Source organism: Onychomys torridus, chromosome 8 (assembly GCF_903995425.1).
Source record: "Onychomys torridus chromosome 8, mOncTor1.1, whole genome shotgun sequence".
Classification (NCBI taxonomy): Eukaryota; Metazoa; Chordata; class Mammalia; order Rodentia; family Cricetidae; genus Onychomys; species Onychomys torridus.
The window spans coordinates 1,396,213-1,409,474 of NC_050450.1; the positions used below are offsets into that span (position 1 = coordinate 1,396,213).

The following is a 13,262-nucleotide window of genomic DNA, read 5'->3' on the forward strand; positions in this document are numbered from 1 at the left end:
AAATAGTCTTCAGTATGGAGTTCAAAGTATATAACCAGAATCCTGTGAATCCTGTGTGAGTACAGTATTCTGATAAATTTGCCTTTTATGCTAGAGAATATTTATCTCCAGTTAATTATAAAGTTATTTAAGCATGTGTAATAAACATGGTTTCACATAGAGAAGCCCAGATATTGGAAGGAAATGTCATTCTGGGGATAGTTTACTTCATAAAAGTAAGTTAAATGATAAATCAGAAATGAAAATATATGTCCAAATTCACATAGAGATATAAATATGTACAAACCCCCAAAGAACACCACACCACTGTCAATGAAGTTTCAGTTAATAAAATTTTGTTTCCATCTAGTAGGTTTTTAAATTAATAGTACTTTATGATAAATTCCAGATACTGCAGGCAAACCAAATGACTTTTCATCTCTTCACACTGTTCACAGGTATTAACAGCCCAGCCACATGCTGTAGTTCCAAAGAAGTAAGGTTCATTTTAGGGATAGGTACAGCACTACATGGAATATCCTACTTCTTTAAGAACTGGAAGTATCACCTGATAATAGATTTACTTCATTTCCTTAATACAGCTGGCAGACTCAACCCTGTTTTCTGTATGTGTGAAGACCTAAGTGTGCATGAAGTGAGTACCAGCTATTTCACTAAAGCATTTCTCTGCTAGAAGAACAGGACTGTCTTTCCTTAACAACAACAACAACAAAATTACAGCCAGGACAAAGAAAGACCCCAGAAATCCAGGGAGCCGTGTGGGAAAGATTCAAGTCATCCTTGTTAGCTTGTCCAGAAAGTAGGGGAAATTTGAGAATGAGAAAAATGAGATGGCATGAGCTTCCTAGAATCCCATCAGACCCAGGAATCAGCTCCATGGAAAACAGCTCAAGATTGCCTTCCAGTGGGCGTAAGCTTTAAGCCTATAGAGGAATTCTGAGGCCCACTACAAAAGGTCATGGGAATTTGTGATTCTTTTTCCTTGGATTACATTTTACAGTCTAAGTTTGAGCCTTCCTTAATTTAACTTACCTGGTATTTCTAGCTTTACTTGGCTGAGGTTCTCTTCCAAAAGAAGAATCTCTCTCATAAGTTGGTTCTCTAAGCTGCCTAATTAAGGAACACCAGTTTCTCTCCTTCCTAGGACTAATTCCTTGCATTAGCAAAGGTTACTGGCCACTAATCCACCCCTCTCTTCTTTTATTTGAATTCAGAATGAAACATTTAAAATATGGTGATGCCATCTAAGCAAAACAAAATCTTTCAGTCAGTGGCCAAAGTCAGCAAGCACCCTTACCCATAGAATTCCAATGGCTGTGGAGATAGCAGAGTCCTTATAGCTAGCCTTGGGTGTGCTTGACTTCCTTTCCTGCATTTTTACCACATCAGATTATTACCAATTGTCCTCTGCTGTGCCTGAGCAGAGCACCTGTTTAATTTGATTTATGTCATCATCCTGTGGACCCTCCCCTGCTGACAGTGGAAAAAGACCTCACACATTTACTTCAAATCTGGCTCTAACCTTAAGAACAGTCTGGAGTGCACAGGCTCCTTATAGAAGTGGGGACATGAACCTTTGATGTAACCTGTAACTTAGACCCCAGCCCTGGGTCATAGAGCACAGAACTCAGCTGGTTTATGTATCCATGGTTCAAATTCAAGGATTCTTTTTGCTTTTGTTTTTCAACCACAGTGAATTACTACTAAATTTTAAATAGATAGCAAGAACTCAGGTTAGCAGGTTATTTTGTGTTATAATTATTAGTAAATAAATACTTAAACATCCTTTGACATTCCCAGTTGACCTGTGGTTTTGTTCTCTCTCAATAATATTAAATCTCTAACAAATGGTGTGTTTTACCAGAAATTAGGTGGTAAGGGGAAGGAGAATTCTTGGTCTATAAAGCAGGTGCCTGAATATGAGCAAACCCACTGGGAAGATGCCAGCTCAGACTACAGCTCTTATGGTAGCCTGGGGAGAAAGCTAATGCATTTTCATGTTTTCCTGTCTCCCAAAGATTCAGTTCCTTAATTCATATAAACTCCTTTCTGTGTTTGACATTTAAACCAGCGACTTTTGGAAGGAGAAAGAGGAATCATTGAAATTAACCCAGGAAGTCTGTGGGTTCCCCCTCCCCCGCCCACACACTCCTGTTTTCTCATCCCCAGATTAAGAAGTTATGCCACCTGACAATGCGCTTTTCTCTTACAAGTCTCGACACCGTCGGTGGTATTCTCTTTCTTCTGTTTCCTTCCAGTACCTGTTAGAAAAAAAAGTCAGTGGTATTCAGGGGGATTTGTTTCTCCAGTTTTGTTGGGAAGAGACAAGATAACATTGAAATACACAGGTATGGCGAAAACTGCGGTTTTTAAAATGAGTCACTTCGAAGCGTTTTTAGACCTATTCCTATATGTAAATGCAAATGATTGCCTACTGGACTGCCTAAGCTGTCAGTCAAGTAGTTTGCAAAGGAACCCCTTTTCATCTTTTAAGGCAAACCAGGAAAATGACAGGGAGCGGGGGTGGGGCGGGTGTTGAAGATTCCTACCAGAGAAAACACCACTAAATAAAAGCACATACTACTTAAGAATTAATGTAATTGTCTGTAAAGATTCTCAAATACTTTTTTCTTTCACTAAAACACCGCGTGGTACAAAGGGAGCAAGTCTTGTTCACAAGTCTGCATGAGAACTTTTCATTCTTCTCCTAGAGTTCGCCTATTGTCCGAGTCTGCCCAAGCCTTCCCTTTTAAGTTTGCACTCTTCCAGTTCCTGGGATAGGCTGCAAGGCATTCCTTTCAAGCGGCTGTTGCAGCGACCAGTAAGTTAACCTCCCAGCGCGGGGTCCTGGAGCTGGCCAGACCTGCCTTGGCGGTTGCCGGGCGCCTACACCTCCCTTTTCCTAAAAATCCGAGCCTTCATAGGCCCGTGTGCAAATAAACCCGCTCCAAGTGCTACTTCCAAATATAGGCTTTCCAGCCACCAGAGGCTGTGCGGTCCCGAGGGCGGCCCTTCCTTCCCGCCCACTCAGCGCTTGGCAAGGCCCACATCTGGAAGCCAAGTCTTAGGCAGTCAGCTCGCGGGAACGCCTTCCCTCAATTCTCAAGAACCGAATTTTCCTCTTTTGAAAACATTTAATGTATTTTGGGCCTCCACTGAAACGCCTTGAACAGTCCATTTTGAACCAGAGTAATTTAGTCTGACAACAGATTCTTCCTCTGTTCACAGCTGTCCCAGAAGGAGGAGCTGAAATCCGAACCTCTCGACTGTGATTGGATGCTTCTAGTAAAAGCAAGGGAGAAAACCCTCCCAGCCCAGAAGAGCTCATTCGGGCAGAGAGCCGGGTGACTTCAGAGGCGTCCGCCTGTCCCCCGCCGCACCTGAGCCGCTGCGATGCTGTAGGACCGCCGTCTGGACCGTTATCCGCCCGCACCCGCCTGCCGCCACCATGCCGCGCTCCTTCCTCGTCAAGAAACATTTCAACGCATCCAAGAAGCCCAACTACAGCGAACTGGACACACATACAGGTAAAAACACTCTCTGCAAATCTGTGTGCGACTGAACCGCGGTTCCACTGCTTTACTGTGCACACACTGGGGTGCTTTCCTTTCAATGTTGTCCTAAAACAGTTCTTACAATCTCTGGATCACCTAGAGTAAGCTTTAATTCAAAACGTTTGAGCTCTTTACTTACAAGGAAAGCCCCTTTCCGGTCCTGCAGTGTGGTTCTCAGAGGCGGTGTACATGCATAATGAGTGCACCGAAGTGAGCGCACCCTTCCCCGAGGGTGAGCTGTTGTTACTTACCTTGGGGAGCCAGGAACTTGGGAAAGCAGCTGGATTCCTGCATGCCATTGCCCCCACAGTCAAGGCACGCGTAGAATAGACCATGCATAAAATGGAAAGCAATTCTATAGAAAGTTTTAAAATGGTGTCTAGTTCTTTCTAAATGAGGACAGTAAGGCTCGTCCAGAATGCCCATTAGGAAGAGCCAGGACACCTGTCAGTTTGCACAAGGACGTTAAGCCCAGATGAAGGGAATGTTTCATCATTATGTGTGTCCTTGTGAGCGAGTCTGTCTTCACTATGGAGCCTTGTATGGGTTGTTATGGGCTGTCTCAGACTCTGTACATATATTAAAAAAAAAATATTTTACCATAATTTTCTTTACCTTTTTTCCCTTTTCTTTCTCCTAGTGATCATTTCCCCGTATCTCTATGAGAGTTACCCCATGCCTGTCATACCAAAACCAGAGATCCTCAGCTCAGGAGCATACAGCCCTATAACTATGTGGACATCGGCGGCTCCATTCCACTCCCCTCTACCCAGTGGTCTTTCTCCTCTTACTGGATACTCCTCACCTTTGGGGCGAGTAAGCCCCCCTCCTCCATCTGATACTTCATCCAAGGACCACAGTGGTTCAGAAAGTCCCATTAGTGATGAAGAGGAAAGACTGCAATCCAAGCTCTCAGATCCCCATGCCATTGAAGCTGAGAAGTTTCAGTGCAATTTATGCAATAAGACCTATTCTACTTTCTCTGGGCTGGCCAAACATAAGCAGCTGCATTGTGATGCTCAGTCTAGGAAATCTTTCAGCTGCAAATACTGTGACAAGGAATATGTGAGCCTGGGTGCCCTTAAGATGCACATTCGGACCCACACACTGCCTTGTGTCTGCAAGATCTGTGGCAAGGCTTTCTCCAGACCCTGGCTGCTTCAAGGACACATTAGAACACACACAGGTAAGAGAAGTGTAGAAAACAATGCCTCTCTGCTCAAACAATGGTGTGTTGGGGCTGTCTGTGGGGTGCCTTCAGGTAGTGACAGGGGGGTGCTTTGCATAGGATGAACTACTGGTAGCTGCTTCCTGGCTGCTCAAAAGCTTGTTAGAGCAGCAAATGCTCCATTCCTTGCTAACAGCTTCTGCTCCAGAGACTGTAAACAGCATTTAGACTTTGGAAAGTACATGCAAGAGGTTTGGTCTCAAAGATCAGTTAGAAAGCAGGAGCGAGGTACTTGATGTGTGTTCTGCAGAACTGCCTCTGGCAGTCAGCAAATACAAGTGCCTGGATCCTACTGTTGATTTGATAAACAAAGAGGTTTCCCATAGTTTTTGGCTACAACTTCACTGTGAAACCTGTCAACTCTTAACTAGTTATACAGTAAATGGAACTGAATTTGATCTATTTTGTTTGTCTGTTTGGTGTTCTGGGGTTTTGTGTTGTTGTTTCACTTTATAGCTGCTGAAATTTTTTTAAATCCTTAGCACAAAAGCAAAATCAGGAAGTCATGGCATTTATACAGCCTTAGTCATCACACAGAAAGAAGATAAATACTGGGAATGTGGGGAGCTTCTCATCCTGCTTGCACCTGTTGAAGCAGAAACCCTTATCAAGAGAAAGCCATTTAACTCTGAATTACTTCTGCATGTATGGCAGAACTGAAGCTATTTGGCTGGTATTTTTAAAGGACATTTTGCTTTAAAAGGCCTGACAGGAATGTAGCTACCTACCATGGGGGGGTGGGTGGGTGGGTGGGTGGGTATAATCAGGGTAGGCTAATTCTTATTCTTTGGATAAACTACTGTTGATGTTCATTAATGTTATTTAACTTTGTGTCCTGTGAAAACACTGACTGTCTTTTTTTTTTTTTTTTTTTAACCCTTCCCCCCACAAACCAGGGGAGAAGCCTTTCTCTTGCCCTCATTGCAACAGAGCTTTTGCAGACAGGTCAAACCTGAGGGCACACCTGCAGACCCACTCTGATGTAAAGAAATACCAGTGCAAAAACTGCTCCAAAACCTTCTCCAGAATGTCTCTTCTGCACAAGCATGAGGAGTCTGGCTGCTGTGTGGCACACTGAGTGGTGTAACCAGTGTTTACTCGAACAGAATGCATTTCATCACTCCAATGCCAAATGCCAAATGAAAGTCCAAAGCCATTTTCTCTTGTGCTTACCTACCAAATAATATGTATAGACACATACAAGAATCTCTCTCATACACAAACACACACACAAACACACACACACACACACACACACACACACACACACACACACACACGAAACTACAGAACATAATCTATATGCTTAAAATTAATCCTTTCTATGTGAAATTTAAAGTTATATTTACTGACAGCTAGATTGAAAGGCTAAAAGACAAGAACCTTTCTCTTTAAAGATGAAGTGAAAAGCACATTGCATCTTTTCTTACTAAGAAAGAATGTGGAGATTTACATTGCTGCCAAACCATTTCAACTAAAAGGAACAGTATTGCTTCAAAATAGAGCTATAATAGTGTTTCCAAGAGGAAGAGAGTCTGCCAGATGCTATCTCAGGTGCCTTATAAAATACTCCATGTTTACTTCCTTACATGTCAGATGTCTGGTTGTCATCGGTGAATGAAAGCCTTTTCTGGATTACCTACAATGCTTTAAACTCTATTGTTAAGAGAAAAAATATGAGAAAAAGAACAGAACACAAGAGAATGTATTAAAATATTCTTGTTTTGTTTCATTTTTGCCATGTGTGCCTTGGAAGAGGAGGAAAGGACAAGCTTCAAACATTCCTGGTGCGTGTGCCATGTCTTACTTTTTAAAAATCACTTTTTAGTGATTTATAAGACAATGTAATGAATAAGACAATATAATGCAAGAGAGCATCTTAGACATTCAGTAATGTACTTACACTTTTGAAAATGCATATGATGGATGCAATAATACAATGCCCCTCCAAGTGCCTCTTCTAATGAATTGTGTAGTTGATGTAAATTTGTGTTTATTTTTATATGACTGAATGAATTCTGTGTGAAAGTGAGGTGTGGTCTATAACTGTGCCTTTATACAACCTGAATACTTGTGAAATCAATGTTCCTTTTTTAAAAAGTAACTTTCAAGGTCTCTTTTTTTTTTTACAATAAACATTTTTGTTTTAAAATTGATTGCTCATATACTATTTTCAAAAACCGCATTTGTTTTAATATCAAATAATATAGTAAAATTTATTTTTGTGTTAAGAGAAAACATAAATGGTATTTTTATACATATAAAGTATCAATTTATTATGCTAGATTATTGTAAACTGCTTTTTAAAAAATAACTCTTAAAGTGCTATCACATTGAGAAAAGAAAGTAACATGAGGTATCTTGTTAGCAAGTTTCTAGGGCAATAAATGCTCATGTTAATAGTCAAAAACACTTTTCAAAATATTCTGTTAGTTTTACTGACTTTATGAAAACAAATTTAATTATTTATGTCTTTTCATATGCCACTGGAATAGTTTAAATTTTTTAAAGGAAATATTTAATGAGATTATTTAATGAGATTTAATGAGAGAGAAACATAAAGAAAGTCTACATGATAGAAAATAGTTATAAGTAATACTCATTGGAAAAATTAAACCATGTAAACAAAAGCCCATTGGTAGTGATGGAGGTAAAAAGTATGGTGGCCTTAGGGTTAAACTAAAACACTAAAGTGTCATTTTATGTTTTATGGTATGATCAAGTTGAGCAAGCTTCCACCCAAGCCCAGGATGTATTTCATAAAATATTATCTAATCATATCTTCCATATTCAAATTTATGTTGTCTACATGGATATGTGAGTTTTCCAACCATAATGAAACTTCACTATGTACCAGAGTATATGTGAACCCAATGTTAAAGGCTGTTGCTAAGTTGGTCTCCTTGCTATTAACTGACCATTTTTTTTCTAGTATGATCAGAAGTTGTAAAATTATCTTTTTCTTTTGATGCATTTATGATATAAGCAAAAGCTGATATTAGTATCCCAAAAGATACTAATAATAGAGCACTAGCATGGAACCAACACTAAATGCTTGGCCAGTGATTTCCCTACTAGGTATTTTACATTTACATTTTAGCCCATGTATACAGCAATTTTGTATTTGATGAAAAATGCCAGTTTGAATATTGTACTTTTAAATTGTTTGGATATCTCAGGCCATAGTTCTCAGATTCAAAATTATCTGGCACAGTAGTTTATAGCAATGTGTGTGTGAAAGCAATGACCTATTATTTTGCTAGAGCATTATAAAGTTGTTTTAAAAAGCCAACTGAATTATGTATATCTGGAAAAGAAATGTTGCAGTAGTAATTGGAGAGTCTTCAGCACAGCTAACATGAGGACTGCCTTGTAAAGGGAAAAGCTGAGTCAAGTCTTTGTGAAAGCTTTGGTGGCTACCTCAGGAGCCACAGTTACCCCATTTCCCTCTCTTACTGGTTAGAGCTGCAGGCAAAGGTTCTTGGTGTCAAAATTTAAGCAACTACCTTTCCAAATGGAAACATCTGTTCATTACTTTAATTCCTCAATGAAAGAATAGTACATTTTTCAATGTATTCTCACTATTATACTTTCATTTTTAATTTAAATATTATAGTTTTAGAAAAACCTCATGGGTTAGAAGGTACAGTGGATATTAGGATAATCTTTAAATTTGCCTGAATTTGTACCTATGGCTTTTATGTATATCTGCCCTTCTGCATCCACAAAGCTTCAGAAATGTTGTTCCGTTCATGACACTTATTGAGTCAAAAGCTTTGGTGGTGGTTTTCCCTTTTTACTTTATGGCCATTCTCATGTGGAAGCTCCCAGTGCATAGCACTAGCATAGCATTTTAATTAAATTAATTGATTGAAAGAGCAACAGAAAAGCTTACAGAGTCGAAAGAAATCAGTATATCTCCTCGTTACTACAGTTATGATTATTTTCAAGAAAATTCCTGCTCCTATTCACTCTATGTCCTTAGGCAAGTTTGGGATCACACTGTGCCCTAATTTCCTAAGGCACAAAATAGGAACAGAGTCTTGGTACTGCAGAAAAAGAACTGAAGATCCCTACTGCTGTTATTTGATGCTTACTATATGTATATTAATATGTGTGTAGTACATACTGATGCTGTGTAGAACATACACTTGTGCATATGATTTGCCATGATAATTACAGAAGATATTGCTATTTCATCAATATAGGTACAAAACTCAGGTTGAAAATGGGCCCAAGGCAGCAAAGGGGACAAGCTGCAGAACAAAAAACTGTACTTAGACTTGTTCCCTCCAAGTTTCTATACTTCCCACACCGTGAAAATATGGAAACTTGCTCACATATACAGTAGCATTTGAAATTTATATGTCATGGGTGTTGGTTAGAAGCTTGGTAAGAAAGACAATGGTAATGTTCTGCAATGTAACATGTTAATGCTATACTTAGGAGATATCACAATTCAGGAATTATACTACAGATATTAGCACTCTTCAGAAGTCTATCTCATGTTGTAGACATCCTGTTGGCTCCTCCTGCTCCAGCCTGGGCCCTCCTTGCTAACCATGCCACTACTCAGGCTGACATCTCACATGGGAGCCCATTTCCTCTGGCTTATTCTCTGTGGAGATGAAATACAGCTGCTCTCCATCCTCTGTACATTAACACTTCATCTTCTGAAGGCCATTTCTGCTCCCTCCCACATCCACATTTCTCATCCTGCTTTTATCTTTTCAAACTGAAAAGTCTTCCAAGCTAAACAGCCGTTTCTTCCCCCACTAAAATGTGGATACTTTGGTGTAATGAGACAATAAAAATTTTGAAAAGTATAAGGCTTTCCTGGATACCAGCTACATCTTGGAAGTTGCCCCTATTTATATCTAAGAAATATTTTAACAAAGTTAATTTGAGATTCAGTATTCTGCCATCTAGGGAAGAACTAATTTTCAAATAGGATGATTTTCTGTCATAGAGGACATTGGGACTGCAACATCTCCTTTATCTAAGATAGCTGTATGGGGGATATTTTGAAATCCTGTTCTTAGCAGTAAATGTGCAAGTTCTAGCTGTACAGGAGGGAATGACTAGTGAGTAGTGGGCCCAAGTCCTTAACCCTCCAGGAAGCAATCATTCCTGTGAGGAAAGCACATGTACAGATCAGCAAGTATGGCAGCTTTTCCTTTGTGGCACCAGGCCAGACTCTTGAACAATGAGAGATTAGCAGAGGAAATGGCAGCATATCCATGTCCTCTGACTCCAAAGGGAACAGGGTGGGTATTTATAGCAGGGGCAGGAGAACTCTGAGGGAAAGCAGGGATATTTGAACATTGTGAAACAATTCATTTCATTAAGCTTCATTTGTTGTAACAGTTGAATCCATTCAGCTTGTTCTTGTGAAGCAAGAAACTATGGAAATAGTTAGGAAGTCCTTTAAATTGTCCCTAAGTAGTTTTCCTTGACAATAACCAAAGATAAAGGTCTGGTACTTGTTTGCTTCAGCAGCTGGGATGGTGGAGAGGATGTGATTCTGTCTCCTGGTTTATTCTTGGGACTTGAGTCAAGTGCCTTTCTTGTATGGAGCAGTAGCAGACTTACTGAAACATTCAGTCGATGCTAAAGAATGAGAAGGGAAGTTCCAGCTGAATAAGAGAGTGACAACTTCTCTTGCCAAAGGCAATTAGTGCAGTTCTATTTCTCCTAAGCTCCAACTTCGCTCCATGTAGACATACAGATGTAATGAGGTATAGGACATTCTTGTATTGTGTTAAAATATTTCCCCAAAGAATTAGCAGAAAGGCCAGCACAAAAGGTGCTTACCTCTTTCTGTACCTGGATTGCTGAGCTGTGCAGTCTGTCAGGGCCAGTGCTTCTTCAGGGATTTCCACATGCCCTGTCCCCTCCATGGCTTGTTAATCTCCTGCCAATTGACTCTGAGGGCCTGAGAGTCTGCATTTCTACCCCAGATTATGCCCCCTGCAGAGGACAGGTCTTATCTGCACCCAGGAAGTAACCCACCTTCAAGCCCAGGTCCAGGTCCTGGCTTCTTGGGCAACTACGTGCAGTCAAACTGGCCACTTGGAGAATGGAGGAGCACAAGTGGCATCTGGGAAGCGCCTTTGCTCCATGTGTGCCCAAGTGGGGGAGGGGCAAGAACAAATCCCCACCAATGCCAACTCTCTCCTTTCCTGCCTTCTCTGCTTCCCTGATAACCAGCAACGCCCCAATTCATGATGTGTCACTCCTCTGTTTGGGAAACCATGGATTCAACCACACCAAAATTGTTTCTGTAAAAAACCACCTCAATATTGAATATAGGAATATTTTAATAATTGTTTCCTAAATAATAAAGTGAAAGTTTTTTACATTGTTTATATTGTATTAGACATTGTGATTGAGAAAAAATTCACACTATACACAAGTTAGTGACCTGTGTGCAAACACTATTTTTTGAGAGCCTTGAACATCTCTGGATTTGGCACTAGAGGGTCCTGGAAGGAGGCCCCTGTGGATTCTGAGGAACCTGCAGCAGATTGACAAGATTGCCTTTTGGTTCTGAGTTTACTCTAATTTCTCTTGTACTGGATGGAGTCCTGCCAAGCCTTAGATGATTTAATGGGGGTGGGGTGGGAGGGTGGGGGGATGTCATACTAGTTCTTACTAGTTTACTAACAATTGGGAAAGCTGGTTGGCTTAGTACTCAGCATGAGGTCTCTAAGTGGATTCTCTCATGCAAGCTTAGGAACCACGTGTAACTGCCATGAAACATGAGCAGAGAAGCTCTGGTCTGCCTGTCAGTCCATGCACTAGTCAGGCTCCCTCACACGCACCACATCTCATGCCTTCTACTGCTGGTCTCAGACAAATTTCTGCACCAAAACTTGGGATGAAGGTACCTCACACACCATTTGGAAGTTTCTAGTTATGGTCTCAAATAAGTATCCTCTGGACTTTTTCTGGGAGAGTCTGTGGACATCTCTCCTGAGTAAGTTTCATGGTTCTCTTGATTGGCCTCTATTATCTTTTTTTAATGTTTGTCATTTTGCAAAGTGGGTGGTATCTGGTGTATTTTTCTCCATATCTTGGGATACTATTATTTACTTAAGTCTTATTTTACTCATTTATTAGTTAGTACAAAAAAGTGCAAATAGGCATTCCCTAACAAAAATTAGTTTGTAATAAGCATTACTCTGTCCCCCCCCCCCCCCGAGACAGGGTTTCTCTGTGTAGTTTTGGTGCCTGTCTTGGATCTCGCTCTGTAGACCAGGCTGGCTTCGAACTCACTGAGATCCGCCTGGCTTTGCCTCCCAAGTGCTGGGATTAAAGGCATGTGCTACCACCACCCGGCACATTACTCTGTCTTAGTCAGGGTTTTTATTTCTATAATAAAATACTGTACCCAAAAGGAACTTCAGGAGGAAAGAGTTTATTTTACCCTTCCAGATAACTCTCTCAACAAATCCTGGGGACCACATATAACTGAGACATGAATAAGAGCAGAGAGACTCCCAAAAACCTTTGTCAATGCACACAGGTCAGGCTACTTCACACTCACCATCTCAAGCTGAGGGAAGTCATGGCAGAAACTCAAGCAGAACAGGAGCCTGATGCAGAGGCTGTAAAGGAGTGCTGCTTACTGGCTTTCTCCTCCTGGCTTGCTCTGTCTTCTCTCTTACACATCCCAGGACTAACTCTCCAGGGGTGGCACTACCCACCATGGGCTGGGCACTCCCACATCAATCATTAATTATGAAAATGCCCTGCAGTGTTCCCCACAGCCAAGTCTTATGGAGAGATTGTCTCAATTGAGATTCCCTATTCTCTAATGATTCTGGCTTGTGTCAAGTTGACATAAAACTAACCAGCATACTCTCAGTAGTGTGTGATATGTGGCGCGCGTGTGTGTGTGTGTGTGTGTGTGTGTGTGTGTGTGTGTGTGTGCGAGAGAGAGAGAGAGAGAGAGAGAGAGAGAGAGAGAGAGAGAGAGAGAGATGGTTTAAAGTTGAACTTTCCCACATAGGATGATGTATTTAAATCACTAGCAAGGGGTATTTCTTAGAACCTTTGAGAAGTGAGGCCTGGTTAGTAGATTTAGGTCACTGGAGGAAGCCCTATGAAGGTTATTTATGCTTCCAGTTCCAGCTGGCACTCTGCTTCCTAGCCAGCTGCTATAGTGTACCCAACCTGACTCTTCATGTTCTTATTGGAATACACTGGGCCACTACCACAACCATTCCTTATCCATGATGGTAAACTGAAATCTCCTGAAACTGAGGCAAAACAAATCCTTCCTCATTTACATTGTACATGTATGTATATACATGGAGGAGTTACCTGTTGCTTATGCTATAGTAAGATTTAGTGTTGAGAAGAGTCCATACTATTTCCACTGCAATAATTGCAGTGTATTCTCAAATTTTGCAAACAAAATAAAAATGTCATACCCTAACGCTACAAAACCTAAACAAAGTGAAGGTTTGATTTCA

The 13,262-nt window shown here is 40.8% G+C and overlaps 1 protein-coding gene and 1 pseudogene across 2 annotated transcripts; one reads left to right on the forward strand and one right to left on the reverse strand.

The window, feature by feature from the left end:
• LOC118590294 overlaps positions 1–3,450 on the reverse strand; it is a 64,631-nt pseudogene extending 61,181 nt beyond the window's left edge.
• Snai2 (snail family transcriptional repressor 2) lies at positions 3,346–6,850 on the forward strand. Of its 2 annotated transcripts, none has more exons than XM_036197220.1 (3): positions 3,346–3,527; positions 4,195–4,740; positions 6,539–6,850. In XM_036197220.1, exons 1-3 carry the CDS (start codon positions 3,449–3,451, stop codon positions 6,628–6,630), a joined length of 717 nt encoding a protein of 238 aa, XP_036053113.1. In that variant the 5' UTR covers positions 3,346–3,448; the 3' UTR covers positions 6,631–6,850. The 2 variants fall into 2 exon arrangements, with proteins under 2 accessions (XP_036053113.1, XP_036053112.1); XM_036197219.1 differs by lacking the exon at positions 6,539–6,850 and adding an exon at positions 5,679–6,498.
• The last annotated feature ends 6,412 nt before the right edge of the window (positions 6,851–13,262 follow it).

Coding starts and splice junctions, on each gene's coding strand:
- Snai2 (XM_036197219.1), top strand. CDS start 3,449: ATGCCGCGCTCCTTCCTCGTCAAGAAACATTTCAACGCATCCAAGAAG. Junction 3,528..4,194: donor CGAACTGGACACACATACAG/GTAAAAACACTC, acceptor TCTTTCTCCTAG/TGATCATTTCCCCGTATCTC. Junction 4,741..5,678: donor ACACATTAGAACACACACAG/GTAAGAGAAGTG, acceptor CCCACAAACCAG/GGGAGAAGCCTTTCTCTTGC.